Below are 27428 nucleotides of genomic sequence, written 5' to 3'. Positions count from 1 at the left end.
GTAAGTTATTTGTAAATCTTTCATTTTGTTTCTGTACCGAAAGTGTCCAATGGCTTTAAATAACTAAGCATTTTAACAACTCAATGATTGCTTTTAGTTTCTCAAGATATACGTTTTTTAAATTGCTGTTCATTGGTCACATTAAGTAGGGCTGAGGTTTTAGCAAGGATTTGGTAATAAGGGTATCTAAATTTGCTGGAAATTTAAAAACTAGGGGATTCAATATTTTCACTTAAATAAATATATATTTGTAATGACAGATAAAACAGGGTGTCCAAGTTTAAAACAAGTCCAAAAGACGTCCCTCTGGCTTGCCTCTTTACAGGGCTCGAAATTAACACTGGACATTTAGCTTTGGGCCAGTAAAATCTTTACCAGACAAGCCAGGTTGTCTTGTGTTTTTCACTTAACTAACGACAGTATCACCTCATTGTGTAGTATCTCTGTGAAAAATGTTAAAAAAAATCTGAATGTATTTCAGTTTTGTCACAAATCAAAGGCCCTTTTTGAAACCACGACTTCGGCTTTGATTTCGGCTTCTGTCTCTTTTCTCTCTTCACTGAAGCCCTGAGCATGTTAACGCACAAGTACGCGCAAATGTCAAAATACTGGCTGGGCCAAGCTAGCCTGAAACGAAACTGGAGCCGAAGCCATGGTTTCGAAAATTTCAAATGTAGCTCAACAAATGAGGTTAAATGCTTGTTCAATTTGAATCTGGTCTCGTAAAATAAATTCTGGTGCAGTAAAAATGTTGAGTTAAGCCCGGTTCATTCTTCATGCGAATGCAATACAAATGTTGACAAATTCGCAACGAAATTAGCAGTGGGTTGAGTTGTGCAAAGCTTTCTTGCGAATATCGCAACTAAAACAAAGTTGTGACAATAGAAATGTTGACAAATTCTCAACGAAATTTGCAGTGGGTTGAGTTGTGCAAAGCTCTCTTGCGAATATCGCAGCTAAAACAGAGTTGTGACGTCAAATTCATATCAAATTCGCGTTGCACTCGTATTGGCAGGAAGTATGAACCAGCCTTCTGTTACAAGCCCTGCAGTCTTGTAGAGAGGGCGCTGTAACAGAAATCGCTAGATGGGGCCTTCCTGGCCCAAGTCATCGTGAAGGACTTTGACGCCCCCATCCGGGCAGAAAAGTCCATGAATCATTGACCGTCAAACTGCAGAATATAGAAAGGTTCCTCTGTCTCTGTATTCTTGCTGGTACCTTTTTTTGACAGGCTAATAATGTAGCACTCCTTCACCCTAACCCGGAAACCATAAAAATGTTACGACTCGACCAGATTTACTGGTCGTCGCCTATTCCGGTATTTACCTTAACCGTTGTTTTAATCAACCAGCAAGTTGTTATAAAAATAACAGTTGTTTTGATTCATTCCAAAGTAGTACAAGTACACTGTAGATATATTGAAAGAGAGAAGGTTGCATAAGGGGCAGGGGATGATTTTGTCTGTGTGGGAGTCTATTGTTCCTTGCAGCATTTATGGAGATTTGCTGATGACATGGTTGGTTGCAGCCTCACCACCATGGGTAGCGAGCATGTTACACCAATTGTGACTGGTGTCCTGCTCATTTTTTGCTAAGCAGCATTTTCTGCTTACTCGGTTTGATGAAACTGGGCAGAGATGTATGGGACGTCGTTTGTCAATTACAGAGATGCAACTTTTCCGATTTAAATCAGCCTATATCTGTACATGTATTTCTACCTCCGCGCTATTTCCAAGTGTGCGTTGCTGACCGAACATTTTTATCACAAAATAAGTTTTTTACACAACCGATCTTCAAATCATAAACCCATGAAAATGGCTGTTGACGAAAAAAAGTTTTTTTAAGGGCAGACATTAGCGGGTAAGATTGTCCACAAAAAAAAAAAAATTGTTTAATTTTTTTTTTTTACGTTTTGAGTTTTTTTTGCATTAATGTTACAATTGGGCTTGTGCGACCCAAAGTTTGTTTGACCCCAAAACTAGTCAAATATACAGATTCCGTATGTTCACCTACGGCGACCGCAACAAATCAGTCAAGGTTTGTCCCTATTTCTGGCTGCGAGGTTGGGGTGGTTTACTGCATTAAGTGTCCAAAACGTCACCACAAAATTTTTCAGATTTTTTTTTTCAACCCCTGGTTGCATCTCTGCAATTAGTTGTCTAGCAATTTTAATATGTATGGACAGTTTTCACCATGGTTTATTGCAATAGATGTAAACCATAAAAAGTGTTGCCAAATCCTTTTTATGGTTTACATTTGAAGTTTATGGTTTACAAACCAAGAACATGCAATAAACATTTGCAAATCATGGTTCATGTATAAACCATGAAAATTGAGGCATCTTTAAAACATGGTTTATTAACCCTGAAAATTGAAGCATGAAAATCATGGTTTACAAACCATGAAAATTGAAGCATCAAAATCTATTAAACTGAACTGAACATAAAATTTATTGACTTTTCCAGGAGTGTTAAGAAGATGCTGGGTCATGTCTTCCGTGCCTACGGGCACTTTTGCTCCGCCCACCCGTGGGAGGTGATTGTCGGTACCCTGACTTTTACTATCTGTTTGCTGTCAATGGACTACTTCACCAGTCTACCGAAGGTGTGCGGATGGAACTATCACTGCACAGAGACACAGGTATACATGGATCATTATTAATGCAGTGTGTAGTGTGTTTTCAAAAAGCCATAAACCTAACTGCTTCATGCTTGGATTCCTGCAATTTGTCCTGCCCCATCTGGGTGATTAAGTGAAAAGAGTTTCTTAAACCATTTTTTTTTTTTTTTGGGGGGGGGGGGAACAGGCCATGCCCTCTATTGCCCTGGTTTGTGGCCTTGATGCTCCTTCAAATGTTTCCAATAGACATTAACTCAAGATTGAAACTGAAGGGTTGAAAACTTCAAAAGGGGTCAGAGTTTACATGATGTCACGATGATGTCATCAAGTGTCAAACTATATAAACATCAAAGTTGATCATTCAAAGAAAAAAAGAAAACGACGATGAATGAACCACTTTTTGTACAATCTATACATCCTCAGAATGAATTGATGTCACTCAAAATGTTATTCCAACTAGATACAAAAGCCATTTATATTTCAAGTTGAATGGTAAAATGCAGAGCTGCCAACTAAGTTCCCTGAATATAAACCAATCTTTCCATGTTCCAAGGAACAAATTTGACCAACCTCCCGGAATATGAAAACCTTTGTCCCTATTATGTTGAATGTTACTCGAAAAATCTCCCTGATTGTTGTACAAAATCTCCCTGAGATTGCAAGATGCAAACGCTGTAAAAATGTCATCAATTGCTAAAATGGTGACATCGATCACAATCGCCTTGTTTTGTTGTAATTTAACAAATTTCTAATGTTTTCAACCATTACTATTCAGGATATGCTGTCATCAGATGTGCTTGTTGTAACGTTAGCCAATGCAATGGCTGTCTTCTATATTTACATGCAATTCCACAAGCTTAGGATGGTCGGATCAAAATATATCCTCGGTAAGTTATTGCGTTTTGGTTGTAAATTTTAAGTAGTCCTGGGGTGGATTTCACCAAGGTAGTCCTAACTTAGGACTAGTCCTAGGCAATGCTAAGAGATAGGACTGGTCCCAAGTTAGGACCAGTAACTCATCCTAGCTTAGGACTGGTCCTATCTCTTAGCATTGCCTAGGACTAGTCCTAAGTTAGGACTACCTTTGTGAAACCCACCCCTGGCCTGGATTTCAGGGAGGGCATGAAGGCCACAAAGGCCATGGCCTCTGTTGGTCTTGGCCTTGGTTCCTCTTCAAAGTGTAGGATAGCTAGGAATATTTTGTTTATCTGTTCACAAGTTATCAGAAAAAAATTCTATTTTAGAGATTTAATTCATGGAAATTTACATCAGGGATAAAAAATATGAATTTTGGTTTTACCCCAAATTTATACTTTAGAGATGTTTATTTTCTTTTAAGTATCATTCTTTAAGAACACCCGCCTTGTTTCTATTTGCGGGTTGCTCATACGACTATAACAGTCCCTTTTTGTTTGTAAATTGGTTCCTACTTTTCAGGCCTGATAAGCTATTAATATTTTGATATTTACTTTTATCTGTTCACAAATTATCAGTAAATGTTTCTATTTTAGAAATTGTATTTGTGTTAAAGTATCATTTCTTAAAACACCTGACTTGTTGCTATTTTCGTAAAAGCCCATGATACAACTATTACAGACTATTTTTTGTTTGTTATTTTTTCTTACTACAGACAGGTTGATATTTAAAAGTATGAGACCGATACTTTACGGAGGCAATGATGCCCCCTGGTCATTGCCTTGGTGCCCTTGAAATGTTCTTGTAGAAATTCACAATTTCCTTATAAGGGTGCCCTTAACTAAGGAGAAAATGCCTTGGCGCCCTTGCTCTTTACAAAAAGAAGCATACAGGCCTGAAAGTATCATATCTTTTAAAACATCTGCATTGACGCTATTTGCTTTAAATGGCTCGTTCAATTATTACAGACTCCTTTTGTTTGTTGGACTTGACTTTTGAGCTTCGCTGATAAGCAACACTGAATAAGAATAGCTCTATCGATAACATTGCGAAAATGTTCAACAATCTTTTTAAAATAGCGAAGGTTATATAAATGGAACAAAGTAGAATATAGCGTTTGAAATGTTCTATATTTGTATATAAGGTCAAAATGATATCAACTACTTATATTTTGCAAGATAAGACTTGAAGCATCTGATTGTTGATTTTATCTTTTGTTAAAGTGACTCTTTGTTTTCAAGAATGCGTTAAAATAGATTTAATTTGGTTCATGGATGGACTGAGGATGGTTCAGCAAAATTAATCTGAATCAAGAGAATTCAGCCCACCCTGTTTGTTTGTTTAAAGTAAAAATAGTAGATCAAGAGAACTCGACCCACCCCTGTTTGTTTGTTTAAAGTAAAAATAGTAGATCAAGAGAACTCAGCCCACCCCTGGTTTTTAGTTTTAAGTAAAAATAGTTAATCAAGAGAACTCAGCCCATCCTTTTTTTAAATTGTAAGTAAAAATAGTAAATCGAGAGAATTCAGCCTGTTTTGTTAAAACCCTTTTTCCTTAACAATAGGCAACTTTAGCCCACTGCACTGTGTTCAATAAGTGGCATGGTGAATCTTAATCCCTTGTTTTTTTAAATTTTATTTATTTATTTATTTATTTTCCGGGGGGGGGGGGGTCTTCCGAGCAAGAGTGACACCATTGGTACGGTTTGCTATTATGAAAAGAGTACTGTGATTCCAATCTCAGGTCGATGTGGAATTTCATAGAGTTGCTTATTAAGAACAAAAAGGTTGCTAAGCACAACAAAGTTATGCTTACCAGAATAAGGTTACTGGCTGAAACACTTATTGGACACCAATTATAACTGGTGTCTTGCTTAGACATGCTTAACAGAAAAATTGTATGGAATATTGGGCTCAGGATACATTGTTTATCTTCTTTATAATAATTATTGTGTTGGCTATACTATTTTGAAATGTTCATGAAGTATGGAAGTAAGTGTGAGATTTGAGTTTAAATTTTATTCCTTTTTGGGTTATTGGCGTGTTGCAGGGATTGCTGGTCTCTTCACCATCTTCTCCAGCTTTGTATTCAGCAGTGCCGTCATTCATCTGTTTGGTGTAGAACTAACTGGACTCAAGTAAGTCAAGTACCCTGTACATGTATGTGCAATAGCATATGAAATCTTGTTCCAACAAAATGGGGCCAGACTAAATCACTAATTCAGGGGGGAAACATGGCACTTGATAACAATAAAATAGTGAAGTCCCTTTTTTTTTACCTAAAACTGTTTAACTGATCATTTATAAGCTGATAAACAGGGAGTTTTCCTGCGTGTTCTGAGCCAGATTGTATAAAGAGCTTCAGGATGGAACATTAACACTGGTTTTTCTCTTTGTCTCCTCAGTGAAGCGCTACCATTTTTCTTTCTTCTGATTGACCTGACTAAAGCCAGTGCCTTGACCAAGTTTGCATTGAGCAGTGATTCACAGGTGAGTGTGATGAATAAGACATAAGGAACTTTATTAATCGTGGGAGTGTCGTGGCCGAGCGGTTAAGAGCACCAAATTCCAACTCTGGTGTTTCTGATCAGCAGAGTGTGGGTTCGAATCCCAAGCCGTGACACTTGTCCTTAAGCAAGACACATAACCATTGCTTCGTCCTTCGGATGGGACGTAAAGCCGTTGGTCCCATGTGTTGTGTAAACGCATGTAAAAGAACCCAGTGCACTTATCGACAAGAGAAGGGGTTCGCCCCGGTGTTCCTGGCTGGATTGGCAGCATATTGCGCCACAGCACCTTGTAAACCATTACATGGTGCTTAAGGATTAGATCTTATATCTCAAAATTCGCCCCACTCCTTGCAGTAATAATACCTGGCGCTTTGCATCCTTTGGCAAAAGGCGCGTTATAAATACGGTTATTATTATTAATCTCCAAAAAGAAGAAGCTACATTGCTTGCACAAGTTTAAAAGCACCACAATGTATCAAAAAGTTACAGTAACAAATTGAACAATTTAACTATGAGGAAAAATAGCTGAGATGCACCACTTAAATTCAGTCCAAGAAACCCTTGCCTCAAGCAGGGCCTAGTTTCATGAACGCATGTGTAAGCACAAAAACTTGCTAAGTACGGACAAATTATTGCTTAGCAGAAAAACCAGCCAAAAAATACATTATATTTGGATTATTGTGACTGGTACCCTCAAAAGTATTTTCTGCTGAACAGCCAAGGATGCTTTTACGTGGGTGTATTTTGCAGGATACCAGCAGTGCCAGCATATATTCAGTTTTATTATATAAACATTTGACCTCGTATTTAAGACTCCATGAAAATATCTGTGCCAAGTATACGACTTAAATTTGTTAATTTAAAAGACAAATACCTGGGGTCAGTTTCAAAGAGCTGCTTAAGCAGAACATATTGCGTGTCTATTTTCTGCCACAAAAAAAGTTTCAGGCATGGCATTTGATGTGGCAGACCATTTCTCAAAGGCTAAATGACAATGCAACACAAACAGATACACTGGTGTACAAGAAGCAGTCAAGTGGAGAGAGGAACATTTTGCTAGGATTAGCAGGATACCAGTGATAAACCTTAAACACATGACATTACATACAACATACTTTTATACCTCCATTCCATCAAGATCTCAGCGGCTTGTAAAGATACACTCTAAGCAAGAGCAATACAAATTAATTATTAATATGAAAATATATACAAACAGCAAACAATAAATTTGGGAAAAGGTATAATATTACTTTAGTTGGAAATCTTGTGTATGGTAAAAAGAATTTTGTTGTGCCTACTTTTTGTTGTTGAACTTAGGCCTTGGGTGAAGTGTGGTTAACTGGACCATATGCTTTCAGGCCTGTATCGTTCGTTTTTGAAAGGGCAAGGGCACCAAGTCATTTTCTCTTAAAGGGCACCCTATGAGGAAGTTGTAAATTCCTACTGGAGCATTTCAAGGGCACCAAGGCAATAATCGGGGGCAGGGGGACAATTGCCTTTGTTTCTTCCGTGAAGTATAAGGCCTGTGCTGTCCCTTGTGACATAATTGGCTTCATTTTCTTGTTAGTTAATTTAGTCTCTGATTATTTTTTTTCACAGCGAGAGGTTCCAGAGAACATAGCTCAGGGTATGGCAGTACTTGGTCCTAATATCTCCCTGGATGCCTTGGTTATGAGTCTAGTCATAGGTGTGGGGACACTATCAGGTAAGCTTTTCAAACTTATCCTAATCCAAGGCAACATGTCTCTTTAAGGACAGTGGACACTAATGGTAATTGTCAAAGACCAGTCTTCTCACTTAGTGTATCTCAACATATGCATAAAATAACAAACCTGTGAAAATCTGAGCTCGATTGGTCGTCGGAGTTGCGAGATAACTATGATAGAAAAAAACACCCTTGTCACACGAAGTTGTGTGCTTTCAGATGCTTGATTTCGTGACCTCAAATTTTAAACTTGAGGTCTCGAAATCAAATTCGTGGAAAATTACTTCTTTCTCGAAAACTACGCCACTGCAGAGGGAGCCGTTTCTCACAATGTTTTATGCTATCAACCTATCCCCATTACTCATTACCAAGTAAGGTTTTATATTAATAACTATTTTGAGTAATTACCAATAGTGTCCACTGCCTTTTAAGGCACTCAACACCTTTCATCAAAGACTAGTGTTCTCACTTGGTGTACCCCAACCTAAAGCACAAAATAACAAGTGTGTAAAAATTTGCAAGAAACTAATGAATGAAAACACACCCTTGTCGCACAAATTTGTGTGCTTTCAGATGCCTTAGAAAAAGTTTCAGGCATGATGTCTTCCTCAGATTCAAGTATTTCAGTGAGAAAGGACCTCTTTCTCAAAAACTACATTACTTCAGAGGGAGTCGTTTCTCACAATCTTTTATACTATCAACAGCTTTCTGTTATTCGTTACCAAATAAGTTTTTATGCTAATATATATTTTGAGTAATTACCAATAGTGTCCAGTGCCTTTAATTCTTTCCTAAGGACTTAAATGTTACGCAAGGAAGTTGAACCAATGCACCATTGATTCAGCCATAAGAGCTTCAGTTTGATTAATAACAATAATAGTAATAGTATTAATGTAAGCATTTATATAGCGCCCCACAAAGATCGGAGCAACTTACATACAAACAAACAATGCAATGACATAGGTACAAAAAACAGTACAAGCAAAAACAAAATGGCTGGATTAAGCAAATAAAATGTCACCATGTGCTACTATCTTGAGCTGTGTTTTAAGACTTCACTCACTCACTGGATATAACCCTGTGATAAAACGTTCATGTTTAAAATTTGATGAAGGTAATTAATGCGATTTTTCCTTTTTCTTTTAGGAATCCCCAAATTGGAGGAGATGTGCTGCTTTGGATGTCTCTCTGTGATCGCTAATTTTGTCGTCTTCATGACCTTCTTCCCAGCATGCCTTTCACTTGTCCTTGAGGTAAACAAATTTTTTATTTTGTTGTACGAAATGTCATAATTTTACATTTACTTTTACTCAAAGTCTGATTGTGTGGAAATTTATCAGTGATGTTTGTGAGTAGGTACATCAGAAGAAATCTTTTTGAAATGTTTGTCCAGTCAATTTTTTTACTTGTCAGGCAGAAGAAATGCTGTACCGCTAGTTTTCAAGGTATCCAAATAATGATGTGAAAAACCAAACATTACTTTGATTAAACATACTCTGAAACATCCGTTAACAGCAAAACATTAAGGCCATACAAATATAAAGTTGTGTTTGGTTCTTAAGAAGGAATCAACAGAAGGTAGTCTATATTTTCTGAAGACATTACAAATGTGTGTTTCCTCAATGCAGCTTTCCAATAACAACAACCCTGTTGGCCGTCCAGTCTGGCAGTTGGGTCAGTTCACTGAGGTGCTACAGGAAGAGGAAGACAAGAAACCTAACCCGGTGGTGCAGAGGGTAAAGGTCATCATGGTGAGTGGTGTTTTTATGCAATAGGGATAGATAATATTGATTTGATAGATGGTTATGGTTTTTTGGTTATCCAGTGGGTTAAACTTGGTATACTCAAAGCTTTCTAAATCATTGTCCTAATTACACAAAGCCAGTAAGCACAAATACTTGCTAAGCACAGAGAAATCTTGTTTAGCGGACACAGTTATTACCAGCTAAAATTGTACTTAGTTAACATTGTTGCGATGGCTGCCAATAGGGCAAATCTTGTGATGAAAGGTAAAGATGCCTTAAAAGTGGACTTAATCACTCTTTGATGTGATTTCTGTTCCAGTCCGTGGGGTTGTTGTTGGTTCATGTGCACAGCCATCTGATGAAGGCAGAGGAATCCACTAAGACTGGGATCAGTCATCTCTCTACGATGTCTCAATTCTCAAGGAAGATTGAACCTGAGATGCCGCTCTGGCAGTTCAACCTGACGAGGTAAGAAATTTTTACGTTTTCACCCTAATTTTTTTTTTGCCGCATTCTTGCAAAAAAATCATACTATACAGAACACCCAAGGTTGCAGAGTAGGGCTTTTAAAGCCACAGATTAATGTGTAGAAATCTTTGCGCGTTTTGCTCGCAAGCTTTGGCGCTTTGCGCTCACAGTTCAGGTGTTTTTTAGTTTTTTTCAGCAGCCTATAACATTCCTTGGTAAAGCTAATCACCAAGTTATTTACACAACTGCATGAAGTCCACTTGTGCAAGATTTCTTGTGTTTCAGTGGTACACAATAAATGATGTTGCGCAAGTGGACTTACGCAGCAGTTGTGTAAAGTTTTTGTGAATTCATTTGTAGGTTTTTACCGTTCCAACAAACAAATTTTCCCCTTTAGAATATGATTTTTTTGTCAACTGCTGACAATTGTACTAATAGACCAACCAGCAATACGGATTATTTCAAAATATTTGAAACTCTTTAACAAAAAAAAAATTCTAAATTTTTAATCTTCCGGTATTCATTGAATTGTTTCGTTCTCCTAGGTTCGGAAGCCTTGGATTGGACCAGATTGGAGTGTTGGTGCTGGCAGCAATTCTTGCCATCAAGTACATCTTTATTGACAGAGTGGAAAGTGAAATGACTGAAGTAGAAACAACTGAGAAAGAAACCAAAGCAGCTGTTGTAACAAAAGAGCCAAAAACCAAAGAAGGTGTGTGATTTATTCAAGATTTTATAGCAATGTTGGTTTGAAGCTTGTGATTTTTTCCCCCTCTTTTTTTTTTTCTTGTTTTTTTTTTTTTTTTTTCAGTTTGCCCAAAGCACTTCTGTGATTAATATTTCTCAGGAGTGTGACTTCTTGCTCAGGTTTTTTCCTGATTTCATGATTTTCTCAAAATCTCCTGTGAGCCTTGATGCTTCTTGAAAGAAGTAAAGCATTTACCAACGGGAAAAGCAAGTATTCAACAATGTGTCCAAACCTGTAGTTTTGTATTTCTGTTGATTCACAGAGTCTTACAAAAAACCTATGACACTTCAGACTTTTAAAGTTTGCCGTTGAAGAAAATTAGTTGTAATATATTCTGCATATACAAATCGTTCTCTTTGATCTTCTTCTCTAGAGCTGGGTACACTGTTGGTAAGACTCTGTAAAATCTTACGAATAGAGGTTACCAAATGCCAGAAATGCCCACCATTTTACCATACCTCCTCAAAATTAGACTCTACTTTTGGTCTTTCTTGTCAGCAATTAGCAATGACTTTTACCCCTGCTTTTTTCTTACAGAAGAGCCAAGAGTTGAGGAAGTCCCCCCAATGAAGAAGTTTGCCACCATTAGCGTGCAGACAGACCCTGTACGATTCGCTACCAAAGCACTCTTCACTGTCGGTGAGAAAGACTCAGACTCGGAGAGCGTTGCAGACGACAATGAGAGTCCTCGTGAGGAGGGGTCTCGCTGCAGCTCACCAGTTATGCCCAGAGCACCAAGATCGCTGCCAGAGTGTGTGACCATACTGAATTCAGGGGTGAGGTTACTTAAGACATCATCTTGATTGTTAAAGATACTGGTCACTATTGCTAAAAAAATCAACATAGTTGTAAACATAAAAACCAACATGGTAGTATGAGCAGTGGAGAGCTGATGATAGTGCTGTTGACACTGTTTTTAAAAGCTATTTGAAATCCAAACCCTGTCTGTTCCAACAGGGAGAAATACCAACTTTCCAATATACCTTTCTAAAATGTCGATCCTAGTTTCAGCCGACTCTTCAAAAACACTTTGATTTTTAAACAATTTTCCTTCAATATTCCTTTAGGAAATGACCGATCTGACGGACGAAGAGGTCAGGATTCTGGTAGCCAGTAAACACATTCCATCTTACAAGCTGGAGGACATCCTCCAAGACCCGGAGAGGGGCGTGGCCATCCGAAGACAAATCTACAGTCCCATGCTTCCTAAGGCGTGGGCCTTGAGCGATCTACCTTACACAAACTACCAGTATTCATACGTAAGTTCATAAATTTAGCCGTTCATTTTGAATGAAATGATTGAGAATTATTTGAAGCAATTAACGTTGAGGGGACACCAGTTTTTTCCCCTTTTTAAAGGGAGGGTATCACTTTAGTAATTACTCAACAAATGAATGACCATACAAAACTTTCTTAGAAAAGAGCACTGGAGAGCTGTTGACACTATGAAACATTGTTAGAAATTAGGTTGTTGGTTCAAATTCCGCTCTTGTAAATTTTCTTTGTTTCAACCCCAAAGCAATTTATTTTGTTTTGTTACATTAGAGAAGGTTAGCATTTCCTATTTTTTATTTTATTTCCCCACCTTTTTATTCAGGTCATGGGAGCCTGTTGTGAGAACGTTATCGGATACATGCCCCTGCCTGTGGGTGTGGCTGGACCCCTCCTGATGAACGGCGAAGAGTACATGGTTCCCATGGGAACAACAGAAGGATGTCTGGTCGCTAGTACCAACAGAGGATGTAGAGCTATAATGGTAAGGGGTCAGGGGTTAAAGGTCATTTAGTACATTTTTTTGTAGTATTGGTTTCCTCGAGATGTCATGAATGTGGCATCTTCCTTAAAAACGTGAAAACAAATTCTTGTACTGATTGTTCAGTGACATTGTTATATACCTTACACATTGATAAATGATATAGTGCCTTTAATGTTGTCATTTTGCATTTTGGATATTGCATATAGCATGTAAGCAATGTTAAAAATCTTATTGATGATGGTTGGCCAGTTTACAGCATGTCACTTAAAAATTAAAAATAATGTGGCGCTCAGAAGGCTTTTTCAACCTCTTACCCTTCACAGGTACCAGTTTTTACCCCTGGGTGAAGAGATGCAATTATATTAAAGCATCTTGTTCGAGGACACAAGTGTACCCACACTCCGATGACCTAACCACCAGAAATTTAATTTGATGTTGTAATGTATGTTGTATTTTGTTTGAACCAGGCTGCTGGTGGAGTGACTAGTACAGTGGTTGCTGATGGCATGACAAGAGGACCAGTTGCAAGAATGCCATCTGCAAAGGAAGCTAGGTAAGCCGAACAGTTTCTCAATCCCTCAATTTGATGAGATAAGCAACTTCTTCAGATTCCTTAAAGTACTAAACATTATAATTAGGATCCGTTTGGATATCACAAAGAGTTAAGACTAATCTGCTGAAGAGTAAGCAGGAAACTATTAAGTAATATTTTCTGCTTAAGCATCTCTATGAAATTGTGGTCCAGCTGAAGTTTCTGGCGCTGCACTAAAACTTGACCCTCGTTTTGTGAATAAACTTGACCTCTCTCCATCTTTCTTTGTTTCCACCCAGTGAGGTCAAACTGTGGCTTGAGGATAAAGACAACTTTGCCGCCGTGAAGGAGGCCTTTGATTCTACGAGTCGCTTCGCTCGTCTGACTGGAATCCAGAGTAGCCTGGCCGGCAGACACATGTTTCTGAGATTCCAGGCTAAGACTGGAGATGCTATGGGCATGAACATGCTGTCCAAGGTGAGTGTCTTTTGGTTTTTTCCTGCTACATGATTAGGAGAAAAAGAAAAGTCTAGTAGAAAAGTTGTGTTGTTAATCAGTGAGACCTACATACCATTATCATGCTGCCACCATCTTTATTATGTTCCCTGTATCCAACTCTTTGGTTTGTTCCTGCTACATAGATAGGGAAAAAACAGAAGACACAAAAATCTGTTAAAAAGGTTGAGTTGTTAACCAGCGAGCCTTAGGCCATATCCGATTGGGCGGCTATGGCTAAGGCTGTTGCTAAGGGTGTTCCCAAGGGCATCCTATACTTCAATGCATGATGACGCAGAAATCTAGTGAAGTTGTAGCCGTAGCCACTAATTCGGACACAGCCTTAGGCCGGATCCGAATTGGCGGCTACGGCTACGGCCGGATCGCCGTGACATCATGCATTGAAGTATAAGACACCCTTAGCAACAATCCTGGCAACTGTCATAGCTGCAGCCGTAGCCAAAATTCGGACACGGCCTGATATACCTTTACCCTGCTGCCTCTGTCACGGTCATGTTCCCTGTATCAAATAGCAATAATGATTGCAAATTTACATGGTACAACAAAAAGAACCAGACTATTTGCTCTTCCAGCCTTTGCTTGGTTACATTGGGCCTTTGTCAAACCTCGGCTTAGGCTCCAGCTCAGGCTCCAGGCTCCGTGTTCTCATGTGCGTTCAATTATAATCAGCATTTGTTCTGATATTTGTTTTCTTAGGGTACAGAGAAGGCTTTGCAGAAGATTCACGACAACTTCCCCAAATTTGAGATCTTGAGTCTGAGCGGAAACTTCTGCACAGACAAGAAGCCTGCGGCAGTGAACTGGATCAGCGGACGGGGCAAGTCTGTCGTCAGTGAGTGCACAATCCCTGCCCACGTCATTGAAAAGGTAGGCAAGATTCTCTTGATTCTTGTGGGATTAGGACATAGAAAATATTGCTAAGAGTTCAAGTACAGTTCCTTTGTAATAATCCTGAAAAATATTAATGCTAATAAATATCTTCTGTTGAACCCTCAGGTTTTAAAGACATCCGTCCCAGCCCTGGTTGAGTTGAATATCAGTAAGAATCTTGTTGGTTCTGCTATGGCTGGTAGCATAGGGGGCTTCAACGCTCACGCATCTAACATCGTCACTGCAATCTACATAGCCACTGGCCAGGTATGTTCATTTACAGAGGGATTCTATCTTTGTAGTAAAGCTTTAATAGAATGTGCAAATCTAGTGTTTATAGGGACCCATGAAAGTGAATGGTTTTCATTCATTTATCTCTTTATATAATCTGAATAAAACAAGCCAGCCCAGATGTGTCTACTATGTAGACGTGTTTACAAAGACGTTTTTAAAAATATCGCAGAGTCGTCACGCCATTCTGTACGCAATGCAAACGTATAAAACAATAAAATAGAGATCAATGATTTGTTTCTTTTTCATTTTAAAGCAATGTACATTGGAATCCAAAAATTTAAATTAATCCACCCTTGAAATTAATTTGTATGAAAATCACAGTGTTTAACGTAACATCATTTTGCACTTGGATGCTAATTTTACCTTTTCCTAATCTTGTGAAATTTGTGTAGGATGTGGCGCAGAATATTTCCAGTTCCAACTGCATGACGTTGATGGAACCTTCAGGCCCCCTGGGTGAGGATCTTTATATCAGTGTGACTATGCCATCGATCGAGGTTGGTACCGTCGGAGGCGGGACGATACTGCCACCACAAGCTGCCTGCTTAGAGGTGAGTGCAACACTAACGAATGAACCAGTTATTAATTTATAGTGCTTTTGGTTGGTAAGCAGTTTATGCGAGTAAATTTTTCTTCTCGTTTTCAACCGTGACGATTTATATTTTGTTTTATATCTTATTAATTTATGGTACATTTGGTGGGTAAGCAGTTTATGCGAGTAAATTTTGTTTCTTCTCTTTTTCAACCGTGATGATTTATATTTTGTTTTATATCTTAGATGCTTGGCGTACGTGGTGCGTGTCCAGAGGAACCAGGCCGCAATGCTCGTACGTTAGCTCGTATCATCAGCTCATCCGTCCTGGCTGGTGAGCTCTCTCTCATGTCGGCTCTGGCTGCTGGACATTTGGTGAAAAGTCATCTTAAACACAACAGGTAAGAAACAATCAAGGGGCCGAAACTGTAGTAACCTCCAAAGTCTCTTTTCTGTATAGCGCCCTCTCTTTAGTGTTATTGTTTAGTGTTAATTAGTAATAGTTGGTAATTTACAGTCTAGAAACTGAACTCCAGTACAAATTTTCTAAATGACATGTCTGTCTGAAATACTGCACTGTGTAAACATTTCTTGTGTAAGAAGTTTGGTTCTTGTTTCAATTTGTCAAATCAAAGCATGTACCTTAATTTTTGTTTAACTGTGGTTCTCGTTCTTTGAAATGTGACATTCTGAAGTGTTGGAATTTTTTCACAAATATGTCATGTATGAAAGAAATTCTTATATTTATATGTTGGTATGATTTCATTGCAGGTCATCTCAGTGTGTGACAAACAGCCTCCCAACAATCCACGAACACAAGCGCAGTAAATCTCTTGACATGTCGTCCAAAATGAGCTCCAAGAACCAACGTTTGTTTGAACGACAGGGAACATGCACCAGCAACGCATCATGACATCGTAATCCTAAAGATCATCAGATCTGATAGCTTTCATGTGTGTATCCGAGCTACAAATCAGTCTTTTTGTTGGTCGTATAGAATTAGATTTCCTGAAGTGGATTTGTTTGTTTTACAATTTGTGTGTGCTAACCATAACCAGCTTTATGAAATGAGACATTGGTTATCAGCCGAAATGGCATGTGATTCGAACATCTGTAACTGGTTCCCAGTAAGTTTCGAGCTTAGCTTGGAACTTTGTGTAATAGGCTGTGCAAGTCTTGTTTGTATCGATTAACAAGTCAAGGAAGGCTCGTTTATCAAATCTTCTTTTTAAATTTTATTTATACAACATTCTTAGAAAAATAACGATGCTCGTAGCATTTTTTTCATAAATACAATTTTTTTTTAATTATCTAATACAAAATAATTCTGTAAAAATTAACATTGAAAAAAAAAATTCTAACTGGGACGAGGATTGTACCAGTGTTTAAAAGGAATGAAATCCTATTTGGGAGTCACGCCTGAACTTGGGTAGTAAACTTAATTTGTGTACTAAACTCAATGGTTTGGTCCTTGAAGTAAATTGTGAGACTTGCACAGTCTATATACCCAGCAGTATTTTTTTGAATGTCCATTATCACAAATTGAGTTTAATTTGTGGAAATATATAACATACTTATTTGAATATTCAATGTACCCAGGCCAGGGGTGCATTTCACTTGGGCAAATAACTGCACGTCGGTCTGTAAAGATAAACTGTATTAAAGGATTTGGCTATTTTTTGACAACCCAAAGCACAATGTCCACATATTTATGTAAACTTACACGGTTTGAAGATAATGATGATAGAAAGCTTCCCTTCAAATATTACTTGTTGAGGTGCTGTAGTTTTTTGAGAAATTAGTAAAAATAATGTATTTAAGCGACACATTCCTGAAAACGTTGCTCTGTGATTGTTCACTTTTTTTTCCTCAAAAACTTGACAACTTATGAACCTAAAACTTCTATAGGTAAATGATATTACATACATCTTCATTCACAGTGAGTAGGGATTCATGTCATGGTCAAAAACTTGATCTACAAAAGCTATCAAAACCAATCATTTTGCAGTATCAAAGATTTTTGGGGTGCTGGGCAATGTTTTATTGTCTAGTGTTTTAATAAACTAAACTTGTTCAACCAGGATCAACACTTAGTACAATTTAACATAACACATTTTAAAAACCTAACAATAAACAAGCGGATTTGTTTGAAGTAAGGTTTTGGTCAGATTAGTCTAAATTTCATGAACTTTGTCACTGTTTTCCCATTTTAATTAAATTTGCTATCATCTTCGTTTGACCATACGCCATCTCGGCAAATGCCTTTTTTTTACCCAACGTGCTTTGATTTGATCACTAAGTTTGGTAGTGTTGTTGTGGTTTGCCAGTGTTGTTGTGGTTTGCCAGTGTTGTTGTGGTTTGCCAGAGTGAAACGACCCACGGTTTAGAAAATTGACCAAAGACGCGTATTCCATTGAGCTGAAACTGAAAATATTTTCCTTTTATTTGTCACCTTTACTTGAAGCTTGATATAAGAAACAGCTATATTATTGATTGCTTGTTTACTTTAAACACACTCGCATTGCATAGGCATTAGTATAATATGTTTAATAACATAAAAGTATTATTTTGTTTGTTTATGTTTTGTACATTGTGAAAAAGGTAGTTCTTATTTGAATTGTGGAGTCGAATTATGGCCTCTGTGCGCTCTTGTGATTGCCTTAAAGCCCCATGAAATGTTTCTGTATATATTGTAACTTTCCTCGTAGAGGTGCGTTTCTTAGGAAGAACTGCCTTGTCCCGACTAGTCTTGATTTGTGGCGCTAGTTTTTGTATTAGCCACCAATAGAGGGCGCAATATCCACTTGCTCGGTAGGGACTGGACAAGTTTAAGAATCTGATCCAGATGTTAGTTTGATACAGATCTCTTCACCAGCAATTTGTGCTGCGTTATTGGTGCCTATGTTATCAAAATGAGCATCGTTAATCAAGACTATGTCCTGACAAGGACAAAGCATCGGAGCCCAATTTCATGAAGTCTGTAAGCACTTAAACTTGCTAAGCACAGAAAAGACTCGCTTAGCAGAAACAGGTTACACCCAGGTTACCAGCCAAAATTAAGTGAGGTTTGCATTGTGACTGGTGTCCCTATCAATAGTATTTAGCAATACTTTCTACTAAACAGCTTTATGAAATTGGCAAGCGGGTCCAATGTCATGACGCTGCTTACTGCAGAATTCAGGCACAGCCTGAGGTTGTTAAAATTCACTTGTAGTAATCGTGCTGATACAGAAAATACCCTGTTCTTCCGAGTCATGTAAAGAAAGGAAACAGAAACCTTAGGTTTGCATGCTTGTGTGTGAGATGTAACTGCATGGCTAGTTGTTTAACAAAAAGAGAGCGATAGATTTGTGTTTTACGCTTTCATTGGACAAGCCTTGTATTTTACGTTAGCGTTTAAAATATATATTTTGTGTTAAAACTAGTATTTTTATTTTATTTGTTAATGATGGAAAGCAATGTTGTTACTTTGTGAAGACCAATTAAAGCCCTGTTCGTACTTCTTGCGAATGCGATATGAGTTTTGATATCAGAGCCTTTTTCCGCTGCTAATGTTTCGCAGGAGTCGAGCACAACTTGACTGATGCAAATTATTTGTTGTGCACTTGTGTCGTCCAAAAATGTGCATTTGCATTCACTGGAAGTATAAGCCTGGCTTGACTGATTTAGTTTGTTCATTTTAGTTTTTATTAAATGCACTTAATTAAATAGACTCCCTTCTTGCGGCTTCAGGTTGATAGTTTGGATTCTAACCTATGACCTCTATTAAAGGTATTTACATAACAAGGGTACAGAGTGTGGGTTCGAATCCCGGTCATGGCACTTGTGTCCTTTAGTAAGATTGCTTCTCTTTATCCAGGGGTATAAATGGGTACCTGCAAGGGTAGAGGTTGATATTGTGTACAAAGAAGCCTTTGGAGCACTGCGGTTGCCCATAACAGGTTGTGTACTCCCCAGGGAGCTGAGAAAGATTAAAGGGATGTTATTGGCCAAATGACCAGGGCACTAATGTAAAGCACATTGAGACGATTTTTAAAAAAAGCGCTATATAAGAATTTGTTATTATTACTATTTAATTTGAAGCATGAGAATTGAATGTTGTTTTAAGAAAATTTTTGAATTTGCCAAATCGGTTGAAAATGTTTCTGAAAGTAATAATTGGACGACATTGTGTTATAGCAGCTGGGATGGAGGATTGGGTGTTTGTACACCTTCATATTTTATTACAAGAATATTCAAATTAAATCCTATAAATAAATGTTTCAACAAAAGTTTGAATGCTTTGCTTGATTGTTATATTTCTTGTTGTTTTTTGTGTGAAGAAAGCATACGAAATTAGTTTTATTTATGTTCTCATCAAATATGACATTAAAGACAGAAATATTCCATGGGATGTATTTTACTATCATCATCATCATCTTCAGGTTTTCCCCGATCAAGGCACACTTGAGGTGACCACAGCTTTTCCCACGCAGGCCTATCTCTCTGGAACAATCTACTTCTTCTTCGCCAAACCTCATCCGCTAGTTCTTTCAAGCAACTACTCAAAACTCGATCTGTTCACTTCGTAATTCTGTTTCATTGAACTGATTACCCTGCATCTCTACCTGTGTTAGTCTTATATAGAGACAATATTGTACAGATACAATATTGTACAGATACATTGTACTTTCTAATGTATTTTTATAAATTTTGCTTGTACAGTGCCATGAGCTACATGCCTGACAGATTTTAGTACTCTATGAGAGGCCATTATTATTATAATTATTATTTATTATCATGCAAGTTTTATTTAAATCTGAGATTTCAGAAGGAAAAAAAATCCCTACCATTTCATACTTGAACAATTTAAAAAAAATACTATCGTACTGATCCGAATCTTTATAATGTCTTACTTTTACTGTATCGAAATATAACTGTTTATGTGCATATATAATTTCAAATTTAATGTCAAATTTTGTAAAAACAAAACCAAATCATTAACTCTGCCGAGTTGGTCTTTGAAAAGCGTGTCCCTAAAAAGCGCACCAAGTTTATAATTTGGTTTTTACATCTTACACCGATGTGTATTAAGCACTGTATACTCGGTGGTTTCCCGAGTTCTGTGAAAACAAATCCACTGGTAAATACTCGGGTAGGGTTCGTACCCATGACCTTCCCTCATTCTTAAGCATCCGATTCTTATACAATAAATTGGCAAGAAAAACACTAATTTAAAAAGGTACAATGTTAGATACATACTAAGATTGGTCTTATGTTTTACTGAAAGCAGTTTTATCTGAATTTATCTGAAAAGAAAACTTGATGCATATCTTAAAAATACCGAAATGCGCGGATTTAAAACGGCTCAAAAGAACAAGGTTTGATGCAAACTGGCCATGCATCATAGGTTAGTATAACATTCTTGTTGCTATGGATTGACCAACCAGAATCAAGGAGTCAAGTTTGCTTGAAGATAACTATTTTGATACAAGCGCTCATCTACTCGGTGTTGCAGTTGTAGCCCCTTATCTTTCAGATATCTGTTTCTCCTTAATCTACCCCTTGTACATGTTTCTTTTACTATATATATTGTCATAAAAATCTTAAACTGTTGTCTTTGTTTTTCCATAGCAACCTCTTATCTTCCTTGATCAAAGTTCATTATTTCCCGCCTCATGACATAAATCTTATTGAATCATCAATTTGATTACCCACAGTCCTTCATGTTGCCATAGTTCCCATCTTACTCACCTTACATTATGTCTCCTTCCCTAAACTGATTTATCATTATGTAATCATGGTTATCTGCATCAAAGTTTCTTATTTCTGCCACATCTCACTTATCTTAATGTTATTGTATCTATGTGATTATATTGTCATAGAAGCCCCTCATCTCACTGATCACAGTGTATCATAACTTTGATAGCCCCTCCTGCTCCTGTTCTAGACGTCTCAAAGGCGTCCAGCGTCTTCTCCAGAGGGAAGTGATGAGTAATGAGTGGTTTGGCATCCACCTTACCAGACGCAATCATCTCAAGGGCCAGAGGGTAGCTGCAACATAAATAATAACAAAACGTCAATTATGAATCAACCAAAAGCACTTCAGTATAGATGCAAAAAATAGTAAATGGCCTGACATTTCGACCCTTCCCCCTATCAGAGTCTTTCTCTCAAAGGCTAAATAGCAACACAACATTAAATTTAGTAACCTGAAGTTTTGGGTCGAAACATCAGGCCTTTAACTATTTTTTGCATTTTGCGACTGAATCAATTAACAATCCATACATTGTGAAAACTGGTTTTTTTTCAGCATATGGCAAATGTCAAAAAAAAATCCACACCTTCTTAAACTGTCATCTATATCTTTATGCTACATAGGTTTTCCTCTGGGCCCTATGGTTTTCCACCTCATACACTTTCAATCTCAGGCCGTGCTTTGTGGTTGTATGGGTAAATGTGGCTAGCTGCCAGCAGTGCCCTTTCAAGCCGGCAGCTCAAACACGTTGTAGCTGTTTCCTTCGCAGTTCAGCTTCCTCAGCTGCCAGGGAAAGGATGATGAGCCTCCCTAATTATTACTTATAACTTTCATTATAATTAGAAATTCAGATATCGTCATTATTTACTCACCAGTTGGCATATCTGAAAATGCCACGAATGTCCACCTCTCTAACTGCTGCGTTGACGATGGGAACATTAACAGTAGGTGGGCCCAATCCAACGAGAACCAAAACACCACCGGATTTTGTGGCCTATATGAAAGATAAGTGGAAAGCATTTAGTTGAGTGTCATTTTACCACAAGGGAACTAGTGTTATACATGGGTCTACTTTGTGTGTGTATAGGTGTATGATTGTTAACCTCCACTCTGGATTCAAGGCTGATGTGATAAATAAAAGCAGCTACTCTATTCGAGTACATTCGTACTCATACTTCATGACGGCAGTGGTGGGATTCAAACCCATGCCATTGTAACTAGTTTTCCTCCAAGCCTCAGGTTGGTTCTAATGAATTGTCTGAGAGAGAGAGAGTCCAGATGACTTCCAAATGGAAAAGAGAGGATAGTGAGAAAAGTAAAGGTGCTCCCTTAAATGGGAACAAAGGGGTTCACACAGGTGTTCCTGGTTTGATTGGCAGCATACTGCGCTACAGCAATATGTAAACCATTGCATGGTGCTAAGTGAAAGGAGTAGGTCTCAGTTCAAACGTAGTCCCTCATATCTTGCAGGAATATACTGTATGTTAAATTGCCTCGAGCGTCACTGAGTGATGGATATGAGCCGCTAGTCCTATTGATGTTATTCGAGTCCCCACCCCTTGAGCGAGTCGGCAGGCTGTGCCACACACAGAGTACACAACACTGCCTACTTACATAGATACCAGTCTGTATGCTTGGTTCTGCTCCACTACACTCCACACTGACGTCCGGCTTACATCCCAACGCTTCTTCCACTCTACGTGCCATCTCCTCAGGATCACGCGTATCCACGCGCAATGCATGATGGGCACCGAGCTTCGACGCCATGTCCAGACGGCCTTGGTCCAAATCTGACAATGGAAACAGAAATTTGTTTTCGGTGAGGGCTTCATATAGTAAAGTTCTGTCTCATTTCATTTCACTTATTAATTTTGGTTGTGAAGCCAAGGACTTTCAGAAAAGCGAACTTGATCATTATACTATAGCCAAGAACCCAATGAAGAGAAGACAAGGAAGGAAATTTCAGTTTTAAATGTGGGAGGGAAACCCCCCCCCCCCCCCCGAGAATTTTTCCAGGGGAAACCCAGACAGTCCAGTTGGGGCCAATTTCATAGAGAGGCTTAAGCAAAATGTCATGCCATATACATTGCTTATGACTAGTATTGAGCTGTTGTTTACTTAGCATAACAATTGAGTGGAGTCTTGGCCGGTAATCTGATTTTACTAAGCAATGAATTTTTTGCTTAGGCAAAATTTGTGCTTAAGCAGCTCTATGAAATTGGGCCCAAGATACCAATTTGTCATTTTTCTTTGCTCCAAAGACACAACATTCATTGAGTAATCTTAATTTTTTACAGCCTCATTGGATTTTTGGAAGGAGAAGAATTTGCCTACAGATTCATTTTGTATTTCAGGAATGTTTTGTGCTTACCAGTGATGACAATACGAGTGGCTCCCATTGCCTTAGCACTCAGCAAAGACATCAATCCAATAGGTCCTTGAAAAACAGATCATGAAATGCATCACAGTAACATCCCTGTCATCATTCAAAACAAACTATACTAAGGTTAATATCAAGTACGATGTTAATCTGTTTGAACTAAGGATAGGAGCGTTATGGACTTTAGGGCTCCAGAAGTGACTTACCAGACCCAAGGATAAGAACGTTGTGTCCGAGTCTGACGCCTGCTCTACGACATGCGTGAACACCGACAGAAAGAGGTTCCAAGAGAGCACCCTCTTCCAGGGATACATGATCAGGTAGCCTACAAATAAAAAAGAATTTTGACAACAGGTCTTTAAAGCCAAAAGAGAACAGTGCCTTGACTTCAAGAGAACTCAGAAGTAGAAATAAGGGAAAGACATCATAGATCAACAAGAAAGTTCAGAACAAGTTTGTCTCAATAAGTACCATACTTTTAATGTCTTAGTAATTTAGAGTGGTTCCCTTGAATGTTTTTTTAATATATTTTTGTATGCAAATCTCCAGACACACAAGGTCTGAATGCCACTTCAAGGTGTGGGCTACAATCAAGTATTTGGTTGAGCCAGTCAACTCCAGGCCTGATACTTCACGGAGGCAACGAAGGCGATTGCCTCCGTTGCCCCTGGTCAGTGCCTTGGTGCCCTTGCCCTTTAAAAAATGAAGCATACAGGCCTGCAACTCTATAGAAAACCCGCCAAAACGATGACATTGTTCAATCGCAAAGGTTTTCTCAGATGCTAACCGACAAGAATAAATGTTTAAAACAGAAGATTTATTAGAGTGGTTCCTGGTCCTTGAATGTGACCTACTTGTAACAGAAGTCAGCAGCATGGCAGTAGAAGCGACGCAGGGAACCGTCCACTGGAGGAGTAGCACAGAAGACGATGTCTGGACAGAGATTGTAGCGTCCTTCCTTACAGAAAGAACACATCCTACATGGAACACCCGGCTCTATAGCCACACGATCACCTAAAAAGAGTACAAAATCTTACTTCAAATCTTACTTATTTCTTTCATTTTTCATAGCCTAATCATCACACACAACCTCTTTTAAAGGTGATCCCTCTTTTCCCACTTACCAGGTTGTATCCCTGGGTGTGATCCCTGACTATACATCAGTTACAGGTGAAATTGCTTCTGAATGGCATCCTCAAACAGAGATATTTACAAATCATAGGGCTAGATAGCTCAGTTGGTAGAGTGCCGGCACGTTTTATCGGAGGTCACAGGTTTTAAATCAGGCTATAGTCATTTTATCTTTAGTCAACCCTAAATCATTTCAAAACCTTTACAGTCTCAAATCCTTATCCATCTGCTAAAAAGAAGGACTCAGATTTGTCCTTACATAATTTAACATTATCAGTTCACCCCCAAAAATAGGTTTGAGTTGGTCAAATAGTAAGAGGGTTAAATAATCCAATTCCATCAAATTCCAAACATGCTAGAAGAGCCCCTTCATTCGAGTTCATGCAATTCCCTTTGAATTGTTTTCTTTTTATACTGTTCTTACCAACTTTCAGAGTAGTCACTCCCTCTCCGAGAGCTGAGACCACACCCGCTGCCTCATGACCAAGAATCATTGGGGCGTTGACGATAAAATCACCAATACGGCCATTGACCAAGTAGTGGACGTCCGAGCCACAGATACCCACTGCATGCATTTTGATTTGGATCTCTGTGAGAAAGACAACGGCAATCGATAGTTACTGCTTCATGAAAGAAAATTTCAAACTGTTCCTATTTCTTTACTTTTCGTGGTGTGTAGTTCCATAAAGAGTCCTAATTAGTTCTGATTTTTGTGGATTACTTTTAAGAAATCTTGTTAAAATGCTCTTTCTGTGAGAAAGACAAAGGCAATCAATAGTTATTGCTTCATGAAAGAAAATTTCAAATTGTTCCTATTTAACTTTACTTTTCGTGGTGTGTAGTTCCATAGAGTCCTAAAGTTCTGATTTTTGTGGTCTAAATTTTAAGAAATCTTGTTAAATGCTCTTTGATTATGTCTTCCTCTTGTTTGGTAATTTTAATAAGATTAAGGTCTAGTAGAAAAAAATGGTGTTCGGTATCTTTGTTTGTTTGTTTGTTGGGGTGTTTGTTTGTTGGGGTGTTTGTTTGTTGGATTGTTTGTTGATAATATAGTTTGGGTGATCTTCACATTAAGGGAAATTGGATATCCCATAGTTGCGATAACGTAACCCTCCTGCCGACGGCGTACCTTCGGCTCCGCCGTCGGCAGGAGGGTTACGCAACTAGATATCCCACAGCCCAAGGAAATATAAATGCCAAGCTAGCAACAGCTAATCTTTCTCATTCAACTTCAAACATTTGTTTAGCATCTATGATTATTAACTTTACAAATTTATAAAAGAAAATACGACTCAGTAACTACTAAGTACTAGTGGCCGACAATGCTTCAATTAAAAAAAGAGAGAAAATATGTTTTAATAGTAATTAGTAAGAGAAGAGTGTCAAAAATGATGAAACAAACCATTTTTCTCTGGTAGGGGTGTTGCCGTATCCTCCTGTGTTGGGTAAAAAATAAAAAAAACTTCTATTATTATTGAAAATCCACTTGAATTTACATTGGCCATTGACTTGCCTAGCTTTTCCTTTAAATTTTCAATTGATTTCAACTTCAAGTTCTACTCTTGTTGGGCATTGTTGTACTTACCAACACAAGCTCTCCCTTCTTTTTTAACACAGCCGAAAGATTTCCTGTTCCAGCCATACCTCTTGTTAGTTTTTAAATGCAAGCTTTGATTGTAATTTCAAAGCTTTTAAAACAATCTTGCAACTCTTCTGGGCTCAGATGAAAATGATCAGAATCTCTTTTTACACGTAACGGGTTCCGCCTACCACCTTTTAATGTTTACATCTCATTAGGCTGGTTGCCTTAAAAGTAACGCACGAGTTACTACATTTTTGGGCTTGGGGACTATACCATATTTATAGCCAGCTGCAAATAAGACTTGGTTCCAAGTCTGTGATTGTGGTTTTTGGTCTTGCTGAAACAGCGGCTACAATATATGGCTACGGCTGTTGCTATTAAGTGTGTCGCTAAGGATATCCCATACGTCAATGTATGATGAAGCCGAACACTAGCCGTAGTCGCTATATCTTTATCCGCAAGCAAGGAATTCACGAGCCTCGAAGTGTGACGTCGGTTGTTTGTGCTATCTCAGACTTGAAATCAAGGCTATACTTTCTGGATCTGGCGAGAAACGATATGCTTTATGAGATGTAATGAGAGAGAAGTATAGGCATCTTGCGGCGGACTCCAGAACGCGGAAAGTAGGGGTTTTAAGTTTTCTTGCAAACATTTGTTTGGACACCACTCTACGCTACATTCATATATCTTACTCTTTTTTGCTTAACAAAAGTTGTTTGTGCTTAGCAAAATTGTTTGGCCTGGATTGATGTGATTGTCAGATTGTGTAGACTGTATAGTGTTGGCCTAATTTTTTAAACACAAAACCTTGCTAAGCACAGCCATTGCAGTTGCTTACCTTAAAGCAACTGCAATGGCTGTGCTTAGTTATAGCTAGTACATCTATAAGGTTTAGCGATTCAGAAACGCACTGCATTGTGGGAAGGAGTATGGGGCGGTTACTATGCAGTTTGTACGACTCGCGCACGCAACGCCAATACCTTTGTGTGGGTTCAACAGCGCCCTCTCTTGATATTTTGCTATTCGCGATAAACCTTATGGAGGTAGAATAGTTTGCTTAGCAGAAACAAGTTACCAGCCCAAATTACATTAAGTTTGCATTGTTGTGGTTGCCCAGGTCAAAATTCTAGTTGAACCTAGTTAAACTGTGGTTAACTGGAACTAGTTGAAAACCAGTTGATATTAAAACTAGTTAAATACAGTTAAAACCAGTTGGTTTAGTATGGAAAATGGACTGTCAGACACCAACTGGTTTATAATTTAAACCTAGTTGAACACAGTTAAACCTAGTCCAAACCAGTTGGTTAATATGTAAAATGGACGAGTTTGGTCACTATCCAGCTGAACCAGTTGACCCCAGTTAACTGGGTTCAACTGCAAATTTGACCTG

The 27428-nt window shown here is 38.3% G+C and overlaps 2 protein-coding genes across 3 annotated transcripts in view; one reads left to right on the top strand and one right to left on the bottom strand.

The window, feature by feature from the left end:
* LOC139942300 (3-hydroxy-3-methylglutaryl-coenzyme A reductase-like) overlaps positions 1 to 18888 on the top strand; it is a 31092-nt gene extending 12204 nt beyond the window's left edge. For both annotated transcript variants that reach the window (XM_071939116.1, XM_071939115.1), the window contains exons 2-20: positions 2465 to 2639; positions 3394 to 3505; positions 5583 to 5670; positions 5938 to 6022; positions 7642 to 7747; positions 8894 to 9000; positions 9376 to 9498; positions 9812 to 9960; positions 10506 to 10672; positions 11246 to 11484; positions 11776 to 11967; positions 12306 to 12464; positions 12932 to 13017; positions 13296 to 13473; positions 14209 to 14379; positions 14509 to 14649; positions 15069 to 15227; positions 15455 to 15609; positions 15980 to 18888. In XM_071939116.1, the coding sequence (XP_071795217.1) occupies positions 2478 to 2639; positions 3394 to 3505; positions 5583 to 5670; positions 5938 to 6022; positions 7642 to 7747; positions 8894 to 9000; positions 9376 to 9498; positions 9812 to 9960; positions 10506 to 10672; positions 11246 to 11484; positions 11776 to 11967; positions 12306 to 12464; positions 12932 to 13017; positions 13296 to 13473; positions 14209 to 14379; positions 14509 to 14649; positions 15069 to 15227; positions 15455 to 15609; positions 15980 to 16121 (2721 nt within the window). In that variant the 5' untranslated portion in view covers positions 2465 to 2477 and the 3' untranslated portion in view covers positions 16122 to 18888. The remainder of the gene's footprint in view (positions 1 to 2464; positions 2640 to 3393; positions 3506 to 5582; positions 5671 to 5937; positions 6023 to 7641; positions 7748 to 8893; positions 9001 to 9375; positions 9499 to 9811; positions 9961 to 10505; positions 10673 to 11245; positions 11485 to 11775; positions 11968 to 12305; positions 12465 to 12931; positions 13018 to 13295; positions 13474 to 14208; positions 14380 to 14508; positions 14650 to 15068; positions 15228 to 15454; positions 15610 to 15979) is intronic.
* Positions 18889 to 19767: 879 nt separating this feature from the next.
* LOC139942301 (sorbitol dehydrogenase-like) lies at positions 19768 to 26320 on the bottom strand. Its single transcript, XM_071939118.1, has 9 exons — positions 26042 to 26320; positions 25859 to 25892; positions 24881 to 25045; positions 24180 to 24339; positions 23532 to 23650; positions 23317 to 23382; positions 22560 to 22735; positions 21818 to 21939; positions 19768 to 21241 (listed from the first exon to the last, which is right to left on the bottom strand). Exons 1-9 carry the CDS (start codon positions 26096 to 26098, stop codon positions 21085 to 21087), a joined length of 1056 nt encoding a protein of 351 aa, XP_071795219.1. The 5' UTR covers positions 26099 to 26320; the 3' UTR covers positions 19768 to 21084.
* Positions 26321 to 27428: the final 1108 nt, after the last annotated feature.

This window comes from Asterias amurensis, chromosome 9 (genome assembly GCF_032118995.1).
Source record: "Asterias amurensis chromosome 9, ASM3211899v1".
Taxonomy (NCBI): Eukaryota; Metazoa; Echinodermata; class Asteroidea; order Forcipulatida; family Asteriidae; genus Asterias; species Asterias amurensis.
This window is presented reverse-complemented; position numbering and strand designations above follow the sequence as displayed.